At 38.8% G+C, this 21031-nt stretch overlaps 2 protein-coding genes across 3 annotated transcripts; both read left to right on the top strand.

Annotated features, from left to right (window-relative positions):
- The first annotated feature begins 490 nt into the window (after positions 1 to 490).
- arfgap3 (ADP-ribosylation factor GTPase activating protein 3) lies at positions 491 to 12757 on the top strand. The gene is made up of 16 exons (XM_031758494.1): positions 491 to 646; positions 2457 to 2575; positions 4152 to 4224; positions 4336 to 4467; positions 4662 to 4742; positions 4857 to 4950; positions 5048 to 5107; positions 5202 to 5248; positions 5915 to 6066; positions 6289 to 6420; positions 6535 to 6660; positions 7688 to 7840; positions 8582 to 8708; positions 8917 to 9004; positions 10612 to 10736; positions 10822 to 12757. The coding sequence occupies exons 1-16, from the start codon at positions 578 to 580 to the stop codon at positions 10837 to 10839; spliced, it is 1596 nt and encodes a 531-aa protein (XP_031614354.1). The 5' UTR covers positions 491 to 577; the 3' UTR covers positions 10840 to 12757.
- Positions 12758 to 13856: 1099 nt separating this feature from the next.
- Positions 13857 to 20741, top strand: LOC116334945 (IKBKB interacting protein). Of its 2 annotated transcripts, XM_031758512.2 has the most exons (4): positions 13857 to 14278; positions 14355 to 14472; positions 17784 to 18005; positions 18666 to 20741. In XM_031758512.2, exons 1-4 carry the CDS (start codon positions 14073 to 14075, stop codon positions 19230 to 19232), a joined length of 1113 nt encoding a protein of 370 aa, XP_031614372.1. In that variant the 5' UTR covers positions 13857 to 14072; the 3' UTR covers positions 19233 to 20741. The 2 variants fall into 2 exon arrangements, with proteins under 2 accessions (XP_031614372.1, XP_031614364.1); XM_031758504.2 differs by lacking the exons at positions 17784 to 18005; positions 18666 to 20741 and adding an exon at positions 16124 to 17679.
- The last annotated feature ends 290 nt before the right edge of the window (positions 20742 to 21031 follow it).

Here is a 21031-nt window from a genome sequence, read left to right as displayed (position 1 = left end):
TGTAGGGGTTGCCAGAGCTGATAATCTGTCTCCATTTCACTTTACTCCTAGCATTCTCTCCTTATCATTAGTGATAATGATAATAATAAAAACGGATGCCACAAAAGACAGGAAATAACCTACTACATTCCAAAATAACAATAATTAGATTAGATTTTATCTATTGAGCTTTATTTCTTTTTCGGTTCAAATGATCCATCTTTCATGCATTTTTTTTTTTTTTACCTTATTGAACTATTTTATCATATTTTATTTTAATTAGTATTTTTTATTTAGTTTTATTGTATTTTATTTCAAGACACGTTATTAAAGCTATATTGTTCAAGGTTGTGTTTAATGTTTTGGCTGCGGTCACACAGAAATGTGCGGAGATACGTAAGCTATCGCTTATATGATCTAAAACTACATTGCCCAGAAGCCTTTGCGACAATAACACGACCACGGATCATTTCCAACCAATCAGCGTCCGCCCATGGTGTTCTCTTACTGACGTGTCGGGTTCAGTTATTATTGGGGAAAAACACGGGTCTGCTTTTGATGCTGTTCCTTTAACCGCCAGACACCAACAGGTAGAAAAATGGCAGAACCTAGCAAGCAGGACATTTCTGCTATTTTCAAGCGACTTCGTTCCATCCCTACGAATAAGGTGAGACTTAAATAAATACCAGAAAGACGGGTGTACAAGGAAGTCCGCTGAACTAAATATCTGACACGTCGCACTTTATGGAAACGCCACAGCTGGCTTCAGTTTGCGACCAATTTAACAGCTGTCCGACGTGTGTCATATTTAGAAGAAGTCGGGTTTAAAAAAAAAAAACGTGTTTTAAAACGTGCAGAAGCATAATATCAGAAAACTTAGAAACTGTAACCTGATGTGACGTGACGTTAGCAAGAGGGGTGACAGCTAGCTAGCAAGCTACATTTTGACAGTTCACATCAGCCGTGTTTGTTTAAAGCTCAGTTTCTAAGGCCTTTTTTCGACTCGGGATCGTGTAAGAAGACAGAACAGACATCTTCAGGGACAAAGAACTGTTTGCGACTCGCTGCTGTAGCTATTATCTGCTGATCTCATTGCGAAATTAACGCCACTTCACCAACAGCTGTTTGAGTCAGTAGCACAGTCTCCTGTTTATCCTCACAGCTGTTGCTTCGTGTAGTCGGACACTCATCATGCTCTTGGCCTCCACCTGAGGACCATCCTACAACTGCGTTAATTTGAAAAGAATCCATGCATAAAATACTACAATACCAAATATTGTCCTGAGACAAAATGTGAATCCAGTAGTTGAAAATGTGGTTATGAAATATTTTGTAAAACACGTCCTGATAATTTCCTTATAAGCAAATCGCATGTTAAATATAAATAAATTTCCAGCTTAGAAATCCACTTCTTCCAGATCCACATGTGTTTTAAACATTTAGTTAACATCAGCATATTTTAAAGAACATTATGCTCTGTAAATTGTGTCCAACAACACATGTACGACCTAATTCGCCTTGAAAAGGAAGAGATAAAACAGTAAGATGACATGTCATGTTTTACATGTGCCAACACCATGGGTAGACCAAAGGTCAGTCCTCTGACATATTTTGTATTTTTTCCAAATTTTTTTCTGACTAGTGCATTGAGTGCATCACTCTAACCAATACAACACTGTTACTCATATTAAATACCAAAGGTTCAAAGTATCCTTTATTTATATGACTACATTTATCCCTAGATAGCATATTTTTCTGGGAAAACACTAATAATAGCTATGATTTGCAACCTGTTTAACATGCATATAAAACAAACATGTCAAAATCATGAAATATTATTAAACAACACTGCTGTGGTCCTGAGTATTTGTCACATTTGTGTCATAACTGCAAATAAAAGTACTATATTTCAGCCATGTTAACTTGTAAAATCCTGTTACGCTTATTTTAACCAGGTTACCATATAATTTTTACTAAAATGATCATAAATGCTTTGTTGTTGTTTTTTCATTCATAAGGGTTTAATCTGTTGCTTTTGTAAAAAGTTTGTAGTACAGGGTAAAGTTGTTTAAAGTGATTAAACTAACTCTCATCTGAAACTGAGTATTCAATATGAGTTCATTCACTTAGTCAAGAATTTATTAAACACTATTTTGAAAATATCATTTTTTTCTGTTTTTCTGCCATATTGGTTACAAGGTTGCATCAAACTTAGTATGCAACAAATAAAAAGTGCGCCTTTGATGCTTGAACTGAACATATCAATATTTGTGATGGTTTATTATTTGTTTTTATTACTTACAGCAAATAAAAATATCTTTAAATTATCTATATTTTAAAAAATAGTCTTCTCCAGTTGTAGAATGATCCGTCTCTTTTGTTGATTGTGGATTTATGGTCTTAAAATAGAAATGAGATGAACATCTCGTGTGTTTGTATAATGAGACAATCCTCTATTCTTGCTCTCTGTCCCTCAGGTTTGCTTTGACTGCGCAGCTAAGAACCCCAGCTGGGCTAGCATCACCTATGGGGTTTTTGTCTGTATAGATTGCTCTGGGACTCACAGGTCTCTGGGAGTGCACCTTTCATTTATTAGGTAAGTCAGGAATTATATATTTTCCTTGGAGTTGGAGGTAAATGGACTGGTGCTTATGCAAATGCCTGAATGAGGCTTGTTGTAAGAAAGCTCTCAAATACAGTAGAAAATATAGAAGTGCTTTTAATCTAACATCAGGCACATCACACACTCCAATAGAAGCATCGGGATCTTGGGGTTCAAGTTTACTTTAACATGCAGACTAGAGGAGCCAGTTTGCGGACAACCTCCTCTTCCTTATGAACCACAAGCACCCCTTACAAAATAATAAAGCAAGAGTAAACAACAGTTCAGAAGTGTGTTCAATGGGAGGGTTGTGTTTGTTAGTAACAAAAAGACAGGGGGCAGAGCTTCCAGATTTTCATTGGGAGTTATCAGGATATGCAAGACTAGAAAAGAGTACATCAGAGGGATGGTTCAGGCTGAGCGGTTTGGAGACAAAATTAGAGAGGCGAGGCTGAGATAGTTTGAAGATATGCAGCGGATGCTGAAGATGAAGCTGCCCAACGGGAGGAAAAGAGAAAGAAAACAGAGAAGGTGTTGGTGTGACATAAGAGGATCCCTGGGATAGGGTGAGATGGAGGCAGATGATTCGCTGTAGCCACCTCTTTGAAGTGAAAGTGGGTGTGAATGATTATTTTTCGGTTTTTGCAAACAAAAGTCCTTGACTCAGCTGTTGCTGTGATTTTTTTTTTTTTTTTAATTAAATTGAGTTTAATAAAAAGTTTTTGTTTTTTGCAGTAAAAGAAATTAGGATGTGAAAATATTAGCTCGTTAGGATAGTATTAAACCCTTTTTTTAAAATACAAGACAACAGCAGTCATAGAAATGAAAAGAAGATAAGATATGCACAGTGTTTTGAAGATCAAATTCACTCTACCTTTTATAACCCAAACTGCAAAGATGTAGTCCAATATGACCTCAACAGCTCAGAAGTATATCCTCAGCCAAAAACAGGCCTTTGTAGGGTAACTAAGCATGACTGGTGTTCTTATTGTTAAGGCATAGGATCTGTGTTACCTGTGTAATAAAAGTAAAATTTAAAAAAGATAAGCAATAAAAAAACTATAAAAAAAATTAAACTGTCATTTCAAATTACTACACTAAAAGTGTGTAATGTAATAGTAAAGGTACTGTAGGCTGCTCCCTTATTTGCAAGCATTCACCACAGCAGGTAGCTTCGCATATTTGACTTGGCAGATTTTTATGCCGGATGCCCTTCCTGACCCCACCCCAAAGGGATTTATTTCTCCTCCTGGACTCGAACCAGGGATCTTTCACTTGTTGGGCAAATGTGTAAACTATGAGCAGTAATCCTGGATACAGTACATTAATTCGACATAACAAGCTCTCTCAAGAGATTTATTGTAATGTTGGATAAAAATAAAAGACTTAAGCATGCAAAACAAATAAAAAAGAATAAAGACACACTTCAGATACAGTGAAGTATAAGTGGAACAAAGGCAGCTCAAGTAAGGAGAATGCATGGGAGTGGATATGATTTTGTAACCTCAGGTGTACGTTTTCTTTGTTCAAACACACATTCTTCAAACCATGATCCTGTTTTGCCACACAGGTCCACCGAGCTGGATTTTAATTGGTCGTGGTTCCAGCTAAGATGTATGCAAGTCGGAGGCAACGCCAGCGCAGTAAGTAAAATACCAGCACACTATCATCAGGTTAAAACTCCAGCAGTGTGTGACACACACGTGATTTTACCTGTTTGCTTTCCTGTTTCTAATTTGACCTCTCGGTGTCAGATTGCATTTTTCAATCAACATGGCTGCAGAGCCAATGCCGCCAATGCCAAGTACAACAGCCGGGCTGCACAGCTGTACAGAGAGAAGATAAAGACTTTGGCCACACAAGCAACCAGACGCCATGGCACTGAGGTAACACTGACAGGCTGGGTTATAGTCTGAAAACACCTCAAGGTTTCTCCTCAAGGGGGGCGGGGAGAAACCAACCTGGGGCTGAGAGATTAAATTAATTAAACACTGGCTTCCTGGGTACCATCCATATGCTTATCACACTTATAATAAACACTCATATAATTGAATCATTTTACTGCTCTTGTTCTCCACAGCTGTGGCTGGACAGTCAGGCTCCTCTGTCTCCAACATCCCCAGGCGACAAGCAGGTGGATTTCTTCAGTCTGCATACAGAGGTATGAGTGTGTGCTTTCTTCAAGTGGGATTTTGTCCACAACTATTCACAGATATGCTGCACAGCTTGACACAGCGATTATTAATTTCACTACGTGTGTCTGTGTCTTGGCCAGGCTGTTCCTGAAAATCTGAACATGGCCAAAATGAGTCTGAGCTCCTCCGCATCAGAGAAGCTTTCAGAGCCAGAAAAAGATGAAGACCGTAATGGTATCTTTGTGTCATTGCTTAATAATCTGATTTATACTGACTCACTCCAGTTTTATATTAAAATAGTTTTGTGGCTCATCACATGTTTAAACTTCAGGTAACTCAGAGGAGGGTCCCAGTGTGGAAATGCTCAGTGTTTCCCCTAAAGCAAACCCAGGTTTGAGTCAATACTGTGCATGATTAGTTAACTCTACCTAAATGCCCATAAAGGTCTGTCTAAATATTGTTGTGTCTGTCTGTTGTTTTCTCAGAGCCCTCTTCTCTTCTTAAGAAGAAGCCAGCAGGTGCCAAGAAAACAGTATGTATAAAGTTTTATATTGGTGTCATAATGGGTACAATAAAACAATTACTTAGCTTAAGGGAGGAGGGTAGTATTCAGAGAAAAAACTCAAGTAGTGTCTGAGATCAATTTTAAGACAAATAGAAAAGCAGTCACGTTGTTATACTTTACAAGCTTGGGTCAGCCTGATCGTACTACACACCTCAGCCACATAGGGAGGGCCACATTTACACCCGAGTGAGGCAGTGCAGCAGTAACTGCCTCACTGCTGCACTACGCAAAACCCAACACTGTCACTGCATACACACACATCACATGATTGACCTGAGGGGACACAAGAACAGGTAAATAAGGTTAATCACAACAACAGTAGGCACCATTTACTGCCAATAAAATAAATGATCTTTACACGTTTGTTTTAAATAATGAATTAGGGTCCCGTCCCACATGTCCCTGCAGTTTGCACTGCCCTGCTGCCACACAGACCCATTTATAAGAGGTTATAGTATAGTGTTATGAGAGGTTGTTTTTTGTTTTCTAAATTTTCTTCTTTTAAAATATGTTTTTAATCCTGGAGATTCTGAATGTTATCTCAGAATATAAGCTTCTACCACAGCTCCGTTATCTGTTTTATTTGGTACGTTGTGACTGTGCATTCATTGTAATGTGTATGTTTGTGTGCAGCTGGCCTCAAAGAAGGGCGGTCTGGGCGCTCAGAAGGTTAGCAGCCAGAGCTTCTCAGAGCTCGAGAAGAAGGCGCAGGCTGCTGACAAAATCAGAGAGAAAGAGGAGAGCTTTGCTGGTGCCAAGAAGAACGTTACAACTGAGGAGTCCATGTAAGAATACCAATAGCTTTTTATTTCTTTTTCATTCCATCTTTCTTGTTGTAATCAATTAATCAGAAAGAGACTGTAACTTTGTGTCCTCTATGGCAAGATGAAATCCATGGCTCTTTCTTCTCTTTACCTCAGGAGAAAGGGGCTAAATCATGATTATTACTTAAAATATGGACCACATTTGGCTCATCTGTTTCTAAACTTACCTACTTTTCTCCTCAGTGCTCCATCCATGCGGCTGGCCTACAAAGATTTTGAGCAGCAGAGGAAAATCGAAGAGCAGAAGCTGAAAGGACTAGAGGGGAAAAAGAAGGAACAAGCTGAGAGACTGGGCATGGGTCTGGGCATGAGGAGGTAAGACAAATTGGGAGTGAGGGGGGACAAACCTCTAGTAGATTTAAGAATATTTTTTTACCATTTTAATGTGTCTTATTCTCATTTTTACTCTTTCTTGGCTCTTCTCTGTAGTGGAGTTTCTCACTCTGTGATGTCAGACATGCACACCATCCAGCAGGACAATCCAATTGGAACAAAGACCACCAAAGGACGGCGATTTATTGATGAAGATGACGATGAAGGGTCCTTCAGCTCTAGGTCAGATAAAGTTGATATTGATGATATATAAACAAAATGAAATCTTGATACTGTGTTAATAATATTACAGGGGTTTTTTCCTTGTGAGTAAGACAGAGACGGGTATAACAAGAAGAAGAGAGTGCAGGCAGGGTGGAGTGGATGGAGATAAGTCTCAGTAATGATTTGTGACACCAAGTGTGAAATGGAAGGTTTACCAAATGATAGTGAGACCTGCTTTGATGTATGGTTTGGAGATGTTGGCACTGACAAAAGACAGGAAGCCAAGCTGAAGATGTCAAGGTCTTCATTGGGAGTGAGCAGGTTGGACACGATTAGAAATGAGTACATCACAGGGACAGTTCAGTTAGAGAGGCAATGCTCAGATGATTTGAACATGTGGATATATTGGACAAAGGGTGTTGACTATGGAGTTGCCAGGCAGGAAGAAAAAGAGGAAGACCAAAAAAGAGGTTTATAGATGTAGTGAAGGAGGACATGCAGAGGGTCGATGTGATAGGTCAGATAGATGTTTGTTTTTTTTCTTCAAAAAATTACAAAATTATTGCTGCAGTTTGATTAAAACATATAGTAACATAAATAAAACTGAGTATGGTACAAAAATATATATGGTATGTGAAAAATGTAGTAGCTCTTAATGGTTAAGAGTTGGGGAAACCTGAAGTGAGCATTTGTTGTGAACATCCGTAGCCTTTTTAAATAGGAGTAATTAATTATTATTATGAATAATTATTATGAACAAATTGGCAGAGTTCATTTTTTCGATTCAGACTGTGTTGATATTGAACTATGTATTGCAGAGCTCTTTGTTCTTTCTGTTTCTAATATTTCTTTATGTTCAGAGTCATTTTCAAGTTACTTCCCTGACACTGTAGCATGATGAATGGGAGTCTATAAATCTAACATTTGCATGCTTAACAATGTGCTGACTGTGTGAATTTGGGTATCTTAGTATCAGCATACTAGTAAAGTCCATTATCTCTCTTTTTTTCCACCTTATATCGTTCTCGTTGGCTTCTTTCTTCAGGGTTCTGACTCGCTTTGAGGACCAAAGTGAAACCTCAGACAGTTTCTCTTCACGGTGGGGCGATGGAGATGATGGAAGAGGCTGGATGAAAGAGAGCAAGAAACCAGAGCCAGACTTTTTCTTGTCCTCCACTATAACTTCATTTGATGACAGGTTAGTTGCTTAAACACAAAACTGAAGCTTTCTACATGTTTTTATGGTTCTGTTTAACGATTCAAAGCAAATTTTAATTAAAAAAAACAAATAAATTAACAACAAGTTAAGATAAGGGCTTTCTAGAATAAATCTGATTATTTTATCAAATAAAATTACTAATTTACAGAAAGAAATGAGTAAGTAATATAGTTACAATCCATTAGCAGCTGTTGTGATGTGTTTATTTTGTAAACAGTCTAGACCCTGAAAAAATTTAATTTAAGGTCATGTATGTTGAAGAAAAACAACATACAGTCCTGGAACCAGAAGGTTTTTCTAAATGTTTGCTTAAAATGATTAAAATATAAACAACAAAAGTAAAAACAACAACAAGTTATGAAATATTATAATTGCAGTTTAGTAATGGCACAATTTTTTTTTACACCTCAGCCGCAAAAAGCTGATGGGGTGGGGTGACACCCAAGTTTGTGAATGCGATAACTCGAGAACAAGACAAAGTAGGATTTTCAAAATAATAGCATAAGTGCGTCTGCTAGCTGGCTGATGTGTAGTGCTGGTGGTCACCAGTGTCTTTTAATTGTAGCTTAAGATACTTTTTACACAAAGTTAAGACTCTTCAGTCTTAAATATGTTTGGTGTAATTTAATTCAGCGTGTTCTTTTAAAATACACGATTTGTGCTTAAAGTACTTCTTCCTGTTGTCATATTATTATTTTTTCTGTTGGTACTTGTTATCAGGCCCACAACCAGAAGGAAACCAGAAGCAGCAGCACTCTCGGACACGGGAGAAGCTCGGAAAAAGTTTGGAGATGATGTAAAAGCCATCTCGTCTGATATGTACTTTGGAAAACAAGACAACTCTGAGGTATACAAGCACAATGTGGACACACATTCTAAACTGTGCTTTTTCTTTGATTTCATTTGGTAAATACTGGACTGGGAAATCACATTTAAAAACTGTTTGTATTTGTTCCATGAAACTTGAGATAAGCCTGAACATTAGTTCCTGAAGGTCTTTTAATTTAAATGGACATAAAACTTGGTTGAAATTTTCAAAATTTTCTGTTGTTCAGTATGAAGCCAAAACCCGACTGGAGAGATTTTCTGGGAGTGCATCCATAAGTTCAGCCGACCTGTTTGATGATCCAAAGAAGCAGACTGGTAAGACATGACTGTCTCTTCTTTTCTTAGCACTTATATGTTGAGCCGCATGGAGGAACATCTTAGTATGATTGTTTTGGGTTTTTTTAATAAGATGCTCACTTGTGTGATTCTTTAAAGTTGGATTTAACAATCTGTTAACTGTGCACTCTTCTGATACATCTTCCAAAATTCGGGTCATTTTTTCAGCAATCAGTAGACAAACGCGCCACAAATTAAGCTGTTATTAATTTTATTGGGGACTTCGGGTCACTGATTAATGGCGGCTGGTAAAACTGTATCATAAGAGAGAAACTGCACATGTTGGATGCTTGTTCGAGGCTTAGTTAGGTGGTGATCACATTGAAAAGAGAATTTTGGCCTATCCTACTTGGTGTTAGACTGTTGGGTAGAATGAAGGTTTCCACCTAAAAGCAGCCTGTCCGATGACCCTTGAACATCTGCTAGAATAATTACATAATAAGTATTGAACTGTGATACAGGTTGTAATATAAAATATTATGCCCCTGAAATTATAAAAACAAGTCTGACTTTTGAATTTATTGTGAAGCTGTGCTGAAATTGTGAGTATTTATCTCAGATACACTGAAGTTTTGCACTAGCTCCAGAGTGATTAACCAGTCCAACTGTGCATACTGGTCGAACTGGTCTCAGCCCTTGTTGTTTCTACCCAAGAGGAAATATCCTAAATACTGTAAATTCTTTCATATGATCATGTGAAAAAGCAGGTTTCACAAGACTCAAAACATTAAATACACACTTACCTTTTTATTGCCTGTGGAAGCAGTAAGTAGCCGCCAGGTGCTGCTAATCAAATGCATTTGATTAAATTATTTTAAGCAAGTGTGAACACCTCTGTGAAAGCAGATGCTTTGTTTTCCTGCTCTGGAGCATTTAGGGTGAAAGACATCAGCAATTGTTGCTGCCCATCAATCTACGAAGGGTTATAAGGCCATTTTCAAACAATCTGAAGTCCATCATTCTACAGTGAGGACAATTATTCACAAGTGGAAAACATTCAAGATGGTTACTGATCTTATCAGGAGTGGAAGTCACTAGAAGGTCAGACCATTCAGGACTTGTAGCATTTTTTTTTTTTTAGTTTCTGTATCTCTGACTCTACGGGCCTCAGCATGTTGGCATGTTAAATGTTAATGGTCATGACTGAACAAGTATAGTTTGTTTGGAAGGATTGCCAGCTTAGGATTGCAAAGTTGCATCTGAACAAACCACAAGACTTTTGGAACAATGTCCTTCAGACAGATAAAACCCAAAGTAGGGATGTTTGGGCAGTCACTGAGACCCCCATGAACTCCTCTGTATACCAAAGTATTGTAGAGTCGAATGTGAGGCTATCACATCACAGCATTGCTTTAACGAGCAGGCCACAATTGCTCCACAACTTGTAAGATCATACAGGAAATTATTGCTTCGAGTTATTGGTGCTAAATGTGCTCAGCAGGCTACTGTACTTTGTTTTACACAGGGCTGCAGAGAGTCCTGTGAAAACTGTCTTTTTCACATGACTGTAGATACGAGTGGCTTCTCCATGAGTCCTTGAGCTTTTTGTCTCTCTGTCTGCTTGACTTTTTATCTCGTGTCCACAGCGAGTTCGTACCGTCTGAGCAACGTACTCCCCAGCGCTCCCGACATGTCACAGCTCAAACACGGAGTGCGCTCAGTTGCAGGAAAACTTTCAGTCATGGCCAGCGGCGTAGTTAGCTCGATTCAGGTCAGTCAGATATATTCCAGCGTATGATACAAGTTCATCAATAATGACGACTTCTCATGGTGCTTTTTTTATTTCTTTTTTTCAGGATCACTACAGTTCCTAAGTGAACATGTCGGATTCACCGTCCATAGGTATCTTCTGTTTGACAGTTAGATGACATTTCTAGTGGGTGCTCATCGTGGGAGAGTTGGGAGGAAAATATAAATCAATGCTATGAGCAAGTCTGCAGAATTTACTTGTATATTGTATATCTATATCTAGTTTTTTTATTAGATGATGTATATACATAGTCATAGTCATTGGGATCAAATCAAGATGAGCAGAGCACAATATTTTTCAGTGGAATTATTTTCCCCCTGCAAACACCTTGAAGGAAGATATTTGTGTATATACAGCTATGAAGAATATTCAGTCTGCGTTATGTTAGGTTTGCTTTGAGCTTTGGGGTTTAACATATATAGAAATGCTGTATGTAGCAGTCTGAGAAGCTAGGAGGGCTTTCCGTTCGATTCCTTTACCTCTCGAAGTACTTAATTTAGTAACTCACTCTCACTCATCATGTGCACTTTGTAGTGTTGTTTTTGTGCTTTTTGGTTTTTTGTGCCCCTTCATGCAGGGTTGAAAGTGTCCTTTCTGTCCCCAAAGTGCACTTACATTTGCTCTTCCAAAGGCAGGACCAAAAGCTGATTTAAAACAGAGGCCTTGGGGCAACAGATATACTTTTAGTAAGTGTACTGTAAGTTATGTAAACTGATGCATCACTAGCACATAAGTGTCATTATCCTGTGAGTCGCAATTTTTTGTTGTTGTTGTTGTTGTTTTGGAAGTCATGCAGAAATACTTATAAAAAAGCAATGTGATATGCCAAAGTTTTAGGGAGTTAAAAAAACAATTATTATGAGATATAAATATTTCTTTAAAACAACAAATGAGCTTTATAAAAGCGCCAGTTGCGTAGAATTAGATGCTATGAAGAATTCAGTCATCATTTTAAGAAGTCATTTTTGTTAGATTATTGTTTGGGTTTTTTTATGTTCTTGAAATAAATGCCTAATCATCTTGGTAAATCTCTAAATTGTACACTTAGAGAGGCGATCCAAGGGCCGTACTAAGACTTGAAGGATTTCTTGATGTGCTGAGACCTTTTATGTAGCTTTCAGGTCTTGTTTCCACTTTAAAAGAACAGTGTGAATGATCCCTTTAAAACCGTCTTGTTTTTTTTTTTCTGTTACTTTAACTGCCATCATAAAAGGTGTTAACTTTATATATGCTATTGTTTCTAAACACAGTAGGACTACAGGTAGTGCTTGAGTGAGATGTTAGATTTGATATCTGTTCAGACTAAAGCTTGTGCTTTAACCTTTTTTCTGTCCTTTATCATTGTGCAAAGTCAAAGGGACTAATTAAAGCCCGGACGCCGTCATAATATTACAGAGTAATTTCTGAGAAGCTGGAACATCCCAGGAGTTTGATTTGACATGTTCAAATATGAAACATTAAAAGAAGTCAAAGCTGTGCATTCTTAAATGGTCAAATATATTTTTCTTGTTTTGGGTTTTGGGTTTTGTTTTTTTAATTCCCATCAGTAAATGCCTTAGTCAGGAGATCTTTGATTTGCACACCTTCTTGTTGGATCAGTCTAGGTATCTTTTGCACATGTGTTGGAAATTTGTGTGTGGCAGCTTTTGCTTGGTTGCACTCTAGTTTTTGCCCCTAAGTCGGCATATATGTCCTGTAAGATTGTGTCTCTGCTGTTCTATATTGTTACATGTAGAAGCTTGTATAAGCTGCATGGCCCTTGTAGCCCTCAAAATAAATATGTCAACACATCTTGAATATGAGATGGATTAAGAAACTTGTTTATTAAAACTCTATAGTCTGCTGTGAACTGCTACATACAATCTTGTATAGGGCTTTTTCATTAATAAAAAACTACAGATAGATTTTGACCATTTTTGACACTCAAAATGTAAGTAAGATTTTTGGGAATATGCCAAATAAATGGTTTGTGCTTAAACTTTTACTGTCTTCATTATTTGTGCAAATGTGTCCGTGGTCCGTGTGCCTGCAAACTTCTTTTTTTTTTTTTTAGATTTAAGTGGGATTTTTTTTTTTCTTTTTAAGACATCTTATTCACAGTACTGTGCAAAACTCTTAAACATCCAAAAACCCAGCCTCTTGTTCTGAATCTATGAAAATGCCAATAATAGCACAGTTTGACAGAATAAAATATTTTTGCATTAACAAGATGATTCCCAAAGAGCTATTGGCAAAAACTTTTCTCATCACAGTGTGCAGTGTGCCCTAAAAAAATTTGAGGACCTGAGAGATGCATCTGGCCCTTCTATTGACCCATCCACTGTTCACTGAAGCCATCAGAATTATATAAACTCAATTTTCCCTTACCTACTGTACTTTCGTATCTTTTGTAAATTTCAGTGTTTCATAGAATAGAATAGAATAATCCTTTAATTGTCCCACAAGGGGAAATTTGGTTGTAACAGCAGCCAGAAAGACACATATACAAACAAACAAACAGGACACAGAACAGAAACATACACGATTTTTCTTACATATTTATATTAAGGACAATTCATGCAATTAATGCATCCATTTCCCATTTTTCTCTATAAAAATATAAAAGAATAAAGGGTGGCTCAAGACCTTTGCGTGTTTTATTGGGCAAATATCACTTCATTAAAAGTCAATAGTATAAACCAGATAAAAGCAGCAGTTCTCGCTTTAAAAAGCAGAAACGCGATCTCGTCTGTTTGATAAATATCTTAAATAATCAGTGAAAATGTAAAATTATATCAGAGTTATCTTCCAAATCGAGCAAATCCTGGCAACCGCTTACGTGGCCGGTTGTTGCGTTGATAGTCGTGCGGTCATTGTCGGAAATTTGATGCACAATCAAACAACACTGCTAAACCTGGCGAAAGGTTGCTTAATTTAAAGGTTTCGTCACGAACAAATAATCAAGTACTGGAGTAAAATGTTTTCTCTTTAATTATGTTTATAGCGTTTAAACAACTAAAAGCTCTGGTGCTCTTAACTAGCTAAACATTACAGTGTTAATATTTACGAGCTTACGAGGCAGCCCTTGAAGGGCGCATTTTTCCAAGGAACAGGGGTAAAGAAAAAGTCCTTTTAAAGCGGTAACACACGCACACTCAGTCCGTTATTTTTGCGTTTTTGAAGTTGATTTCTACATTATGAACTTCTCTCTAAAACAGGAGTCCTGTTTTTCTGTGCAAGGTAACAAGCTCTGGTAATCCCGTTTAACTCTCTAAATAGGCTATAAAAAGATAACCAGCGGTTTATTAGTGCGCTAAAATGCCTACTGAACTAAAGCAGAGGAGGAAGACGCAGGCACAGAAGCAAAGCGATGAACCATCAGAAGGCTCAAACGGGAAAGAAGAAACGCAGAAAGTGAAGACTGAAGCAGGAGACAAGACAGGAGCGAGCAAAACGTCCTCGGGCCTGGACATTAGAAGTGTAATGTGCTTGTTGTCGCTCGCAGCTTGTGGGGCTCTGAGCTGGTAAGTCCACATATTAGTATTAACGCTTTCTTCAGAACCTCAGTGGACTTCTCTCTGAAGTTTTTCTGGCTTTCAGGTTGGTGCTGCAGCAGAATGAGAAGTTTTCCCAGATTGAGGAAAAATACAGATCTCTACACGGAAAAACCTCCAGTCTGTTCGACATGGAGGAGGAGATTGTCAGAGTTTCCAAAAAGGTACGTTTGATTGACTGTGGAGCAGATCCTCAGCGTGTTTGGACCATGAATCTGCAAAAGCTTATTTTGTTGGGTGTGAATGTCAAATACTTCGCGATCTTTAAATATTTACGGTTTTTACAATAAAGCCGACGACAAAGAGTGTAATTCCCCTAGAATGAAATTGAGTTTAAGTGTATTTTATCTAAAATTACAATGTAATTATGTATCTATAAATATTTACTGCTAGATACAGTGGAATAAGGATGTAAAAATTAATATTTTTTAGGCAAGAAGAAATAATTATACTGTAAGTATCAGCGTAACTACTTTTAAGTAGTGCTAACTCCAGGTATTTGACAGGAAAGAAGAAATAATTCAGTTTTAAGTCATTTTAAGTTGCGTCAAAGTAATTTTAAATAGCCCATAAGTAATTTTAATTCGTTTATAGCTTGTATGTTAACATGTATTTTACAGAAGATGTAATTAGAAGAAGTTATTATACTGTAAGTACTATGTGTAGGTAAGTTTAAGTAGGACAGCACTTCATGTATTTTACAGGAAATAATAACTCAGTTTTAAGTAATTTTAAGGTTTAAGGAAGTTATGCATTACTGAAAATTAGTTACAGTGTAATTATTTCTTGGCTCCTGTAAAAACTTGAACTGTTGCCCCTTATTCTACTGTATCTAGTAGGTATTTGTAGGTAAATATTAATACATCATAATTTGGGATAAAATAGATTTTATTTGAGGGGAACTGCATTTTAACCGCACGCTGTATTATAAAACATTACCTTGTTTTTAACTGGACTCTATGGGTACCAGATGTTCTGTATTTCAACATAGAATTTAGTTCTTTGGGCAAAACAAATAAACTTAACAATGATTGTATTGTATTAGGCTGCTCACCTAAATTCCACTTGAGATTATTGCATTTCAGCCCATTTGAATTTAAGTTTAGCAAGGAAAAAGTGTCTTCTTATTATATTTTATTGTATGTATGTATGTATGTACATATGTATATATATATATGTATATATTTTTTGTTTAACCTCAAGGGAGGGGAAAAACTACTGTTACATTTTTTGTAGAGTGAAACTTGCTTAGTGTTTGCATTTCTTGAGAAATTCTGAATTTTTTCTCACCTCAAACATATGCAACGCACTTTAAGCATCAAGTCAGAAAGGATCCTGCTATACCTTTTGTAAATTCCTATGTTTTAAAAACACCTTAAAACCTTCCCAAAGTCAATGACAGATAGAACAGAAACAACTGCTTTGATTTTTCTTTGTTTAAAAGATGTCACCTGAATTTGAGTCAGGACCTGTATTCTCATGTGATACTGATTTGAACCACAAGATGGTGCAGCAAGCCTTTATTTACCAAAGCAAGGCATTAGGAGTGACTTGTTATTTACAATTATGGGCACTTCTGAAAATATAGAACTACACCCACTGTCAAATACTGCCCCCTGGTGTTGAAAGATTTAGATAACTACAGGAATAATTACAAAAAAGTACCTTTAAATTACAGAAAGAGAGAAAAAAAACTTCATGAATTTCGTTCTTTTAAAGTTGAGTTATCACTGCAGCACTTTGTGTATTATGTGAATACTGAGGATCATAGAGCTCCCACAGAAACAGCACTCCTGTTTTGTGTTGCGGCTGCAGCTTGCCGCCTCTGAGGATGGCCTACAGGATGCGCTCTCCACCATCTCCCTGGTGACAAAACTCCAGCAGGACATCTCCACCCTCCATGCTGCTGTCACTACAATACAGGCTGATGAAAGCTCTGCCTCCCGTGATCTGGAGAAGGTCAACGCCCACTTCCTCAACGTGACCGAGACGTGGCAAGAGAGTCTGGCAGCCATCAACTCCGATCTCACCTCCCTCAAGGCCGAGTCCAGGGACGCTCATGCTGGAGCCACAGAGCGGGTGAATGAAGCCGACCGGAGAATCCGTTCGCTGGCGGAGAGGCTGGAGGAGCTCAAGGACAGCACAAAGAGGAATGCCCGAGCTCTGGAGCGCACGGAGGAGGATGACGTCAAGCGAGCGCAGGATCAGCTGGACTGGAACACCAAGCAGATCCACAAGCTGGAGGAGCAGATCGGCATCCTGAACAAGAGAGAGGCCGAGCTGAGCTCTCAGCTCCAGGAGCACATTCCCCGTGCGAGGGCCTGCGAAGAGCATCTGCCAGAGGTAGAGGAGGCGGTGCGCTCCATCCTCAAACTGGGTGGAGATCTGAGCGGAATGGAGAAGAGGCTGGAGGAGGTGACTTTGCAGGTGTTCGGCACTGAGGACAGCATGCTGAAAGCAACAAATGAAATCCTCGAGATCAGACAGGAGCTGGATACCCTGCAGGCTCAAAACAGCATCATGAAGATGAAAAATGAGTTGTCCGTGGTTAAAGAGGCAGTCCGTGAACTCACCATGGTGTTGAGGGAAAGTGGGGTTGACAGCCAAATGAACTCTGACGCTCTGGAGGAAGTGGGATGGAACGAGGAGGAGGAGGAGTGGGAGAAAGATGAAGAGGATAAATTGACCGAGCCTTTTCTTGATGACCTCGCTGAATGATGTCATTGTTTTTTTTGTCCACTAGGAAAAATTAGTAGGAATGTCCTGTTTAACTGTACGCTGTAAACCCCTTAAGTTGAGTTTAGTATTATCTCTGTAAACTTTGTACCTCACTTTAATGTCAGAAAACTAGCCTGATGTCAACATGAGCTCATGAAAACACTGCACTGTATTACAGAAGTTGGATACATTTACCTTTGTGCACCATTTCATTAAATATGCCCGACTACTCTCAAGGTATCCATATGCACTGATACAGTTTTACAGCATTAAATGTGCCAGTCTTTGTTCAGTCTTCTCAGTTTTTCTCTATTTTATTCAAATGTAAACTGGATTTTTTTTTAGGTTTTAAAGATTTGATTGAGAACAAAGCAGTTTCATAGCACCACCTTTGATGCAAGGACGTCATTGTTGGCCATTTTCTTTGCGTGTTTTTGTTGTTTAAACGGCAAAAGATTCCCTGATCAGTTGGAAACAAGCAATAATGAACAGCGTCAATAACATTTCTAAGTGTTAGATTAGATTTTAAACAGAAGAAGCTTTGCAAATATCAAGATAATCCACATATTTGAATGTCACATTTCCATCTTGTTCTGGTGTCACCTGTTGTATCACTAAGCTTATTTAATAAAACAATCTTTTTTTTTTTTACAGAACAATGTCTGATTTGTTTGTTTTTTCCTCTCGGTGAATCGTCTTCTGTCCTGAGGTGTTTTTTTCATTGGGGAAAAAACATGTCCTGTACCTCCTGTTTCAGTGTGAGAGCGTGCAGCTGATGCTAGAGAGTCTCGGGGGTCAGCGTGGGGCTCTGAAGTCTCAGCTGGAGGGTTTGGAGCAGGATGTAGCTCGGCTTAAGGAGTGGGCTACTGGCTTGACTGAGAAGAGGGCTCAGCTTCAGAGCAGCCTGACTTCACTGAGAGAAGCTGTGGGTCAGATCGAAGGACGGACATCGACCATCACAAAGGACTTCACCAGCAAGGTTATTGATGATGTTATTGATGTCGCACCTTTTCTTTTTCTAGAATGCAAGCTAATTCTCAGGACAAGCGTATGTAGGGTAGATATTAATCATATTGATAGCAACTCTGGTATTGGTATCGGATTAATACTAGAGCAATCAATATTGTAGTTCAGTATGTAGCCCACTGAATTCAGTTAAATACTTTTTTGGGGGGTGAGGGGTGAAAAACTATACCTCAACTACACCACATTTACATTCAAGGTCTCTAAGTTTAAAAATAGATGAAAAGTTGATAGGTTTGCTTTACTGTACTATTTATTTATTGTTGAAAGTAAAAATGTGATTTAGTGATCATTAAAATGTCTTCAGAATTTGCAGGTTGATGATAATTTATCTCATAAACGATAACACACTCTCCGATATATGTTGCGTCCCTTTATAGGTTAAAAGTAGCAGTATTGGTATCCGCAGTACTGGACGTGTATTTATTTTGGTTCAGTTGATACCCAAATTTGCATTATCGCACAGCACTGTGTAAGTATTTAGTCTTTAGTTTTTATGTTACCTTTCAAAAAGCAAAAAGAACCTTTTGCATTGGTGAACATGCTTTTTTGTTGCCAAGCCCTTACAGAAAAAGCTTTCTTAGTGCTGTTTCAAACATTTCTTTTTCCCATCTAGGTGTCGTCAGTGAGGACAGATGTGCGCAGGATGGATGGCCTGCACTCTGAGGTGGAGTCTCTGCTGACTCAGGTGGGCGAGCTTGAAGACCAGGCTGCTCAGGTGGAGCACAGCATGGTGAAACGCATCGGGGATGTGCTGGCCAGCAGCATCGATCGAGTTTCCAACCTCCGATCCGCATCTGAACGCAATTCTCAGGCCATAGAGCAGCTCCGCAGACGCATCCCTGAACTCGCCAACACCGACAAGGAGATCTCGGAGCGCTTGGTGGAGCTAGAGAGCGGCCGGGCTCGCCTGATAAGAACGGTGACCTTCGCCAGCGACCTTAAACCAAAGGTGGCTAATATTAGGAGAGACTTTGGCGCGTTTGAGCCCCAGGTGTCAGACCTGATTCTTCGGATAGGACGATTAGCAAAAGATCTCATGGAAAGAGAGAGAGAGATCGCTGAGCTTCGACAGACATTAAGTAACCTCACTGCAGTCGAGGGAGATTTGAGCGTTACAAGCAAACAGGTCAATGAGATAGCTGATATAACAGATATTGGAGAGATACACAAGCCAACATGAAAAACAAACCGAGACCGGCTTCTGTTCATCGGTTTCGCCCGATTACCTGTCATACTGCTGTTTTAGAACAAGAACAAATACCGAAATAAATCTGTTTTTTATTACGAATAAAATAAATGTGAGCATCTGAACATCCTTGAAGCACATTGCCCTACTATGATCCGAGTCCGTCAGCTTTTCTAAATGGGGTAATATGATCTGGACCTCGAGGATGAAGATTTGATTGCATTATTGTTTTTCTTTGCCTGGCTCCATCTAAATATGTCAGTTTCATTACTTACCAGGTCAAGAATCCCCAGTAAAACAAATACAACTGCGTTAAAAGTTTGCTGGCTTTGCCCCACCAGAAGTTTCCCTTTCACAGCTCTCTTTTTTACCTGCACAGTTCTCTCACACATTTCCATCGGGTTTCATGCCATGTGCGACGCCTCCTCCTCCTCCTTATATAATCTCCCTGATATTATTCAGTATGGGCCACACAATGCTAGCTTTAGGGGATACAGTAGCTTGACATTTTGAGGAATGTGCCTATTCGCGTTCCAGCAGAGCTCTGCAGAATCTCTCTCATGTCTGCAGGGTAAATGTGAATTACTGAGTTATAGCTCCAGTTATGGTTCTGACCAGCCCTGGCACAATCACCGATTGCAAGTAGCCACGACAATAAAACCACCTGCCACATATTGTTTAGATCCCCCTCTTCAAACCAGAAAAGCTCTGACTTGTCAAAGCTAGACAAAGGACCTCTGTGGGACCTCTGGCTCCAGTGACCTGCAGGATGCTCGTTCGGTTTATCTCACAGATGCTCGATCAGTTAAAGTTCTGTGGAAATCGGAGGCCTTAGAAGCTGTGTCATTCTTCTCTATGCATTTATTTGCGCTTTCTCTTTATAGTTTTAACTGTCAATCAACTAATAATTGCTACAGTTTTTAACCCTCTCCAGTCCAGCCTCCCATTAATATAACACTTAAATTACAAGTCTAAACACCATTACTACATCACGCACACCATACATTTTCTGTAGAAACTAAATGTAAAGAAAAGCAGCAATTGATTGTTTTCCCTTTTTCTTTCTACCTTTTTCATGGTGCCATTATGTTTCTCCACTTGCGTTCATGTTTAAGCATGCTCTTTCATTGTTTTCCAGTGTTAAAGCTACCTTTTAAGAGTCAAAGCGCACCAGTTATGCTCATTTCCAATGCCATATTGTGATTTTGGACTTGCTTCGCACGCCCTCGGTTCATCCTTTGAAACATTTTAGATCCCTTTCTTTTTCCCTTTAACCTACCAACATCAGGTTTAAAGGAATAGCTACTCTAATTGACATGATGCAAAGCCAGTAAATAAGGAGAGGATTGAACTGTTAATCAACCACTTTCATGGCTTATTCTGTAGTAGTATAAGTGATCTAGATAGCCCAATGTACAAGAATTTTGTGTGAGTACTGCACTACTAGTGTGTCTCATGAATGCCAGAAAAAAGTTTCCCAAATTAAAAAGATTTTATAAAGCGATGATCAGTACTTCAGTGCCAATGGTTTTAATGTTGTGTCTGATTAGTTTGGCAGTCGATGAAACAAAAATATGATCCTTTTTTAATGCTTGGAGCATTGAAAACGGCCGTGCTGCCTGTTTTCATGTTCCCCGTGTTTACGTGGGTTCCCTCCGCGTGCTCCGGCTTCCTCCCACCATCCAAAGACATGCAGTTTGTGGGGATAGGTTAATTGATTAATCTAAAATTGCCCATAGGTGTGAATGTGAGCGAACAGACTGACGACCTGTCCAGGGTGTACCCTGCCTCTC

Source organism: Oreochromis aureus, linkage group 17, assembly GCF_013358895.1.
Source record: "Oreochromis aureus strain Israel breed Guangdong linkage group 17, ZZ_aureus, whole genome shotgun sequence".
Lineage (NCBI taxonomy): Eukaryota > Metazoa > Chordata > Actinopteri > Cichliformes > Cichlidae > Oreochromis > Oreochromis aureus.
This window is presented reverse-complemented; position numbering and strand designations above follow the sequence as displayed.

Excerpts from the sequence above, each read along its gene's own strand:
- arfgap3 (XM_031758494.1), top strand. The coding sequence starts at position 578 with ATGGCAGAACCTAGCAAGCAGGACATTTCTGCTATTTTCAAGCGACTT. Across the intron at positions 4,743-4,856 it reads TCTTCAGTCTGCATACAGAG|GCTGTTCCTGAAAATCTGAA; the intron begins GTATGAGTGTGT and ends TGTCTTGGCCAG. Across the intron at positions 5,249-5,914 it reads CAGCAGGTGCCAAGAAAACA|CTGGCCTCAAAGAAGGGCGG; the intron begins GTATGTATAAAG and ends GTTTGTGTGCAG.
- LOC116334945 (XM_031758504.2), top strand. The coding sequence starts at position 14,073 with ATGCCTACTGAACTAAAGCAGAGGAGGAAGACGCAGGCACAGAAGCAA. Across the intron at positions 14,279-14,354 it reads GCTTGTGGGGCTCTGAGCTG|GTTGGTGCTGCAGCAGAATG; the intron begins GTAAGTCCACAT and ends TCTGGCTTTCAG. Across the intron at positions 14,473-16,123 it reads TTGTCAGAGTTTCCAAAAAG|CTTGCCGCCTCTGAGGATGG; the intron begins GTACGTTTGATT and ends TTGCGGCTGCAG.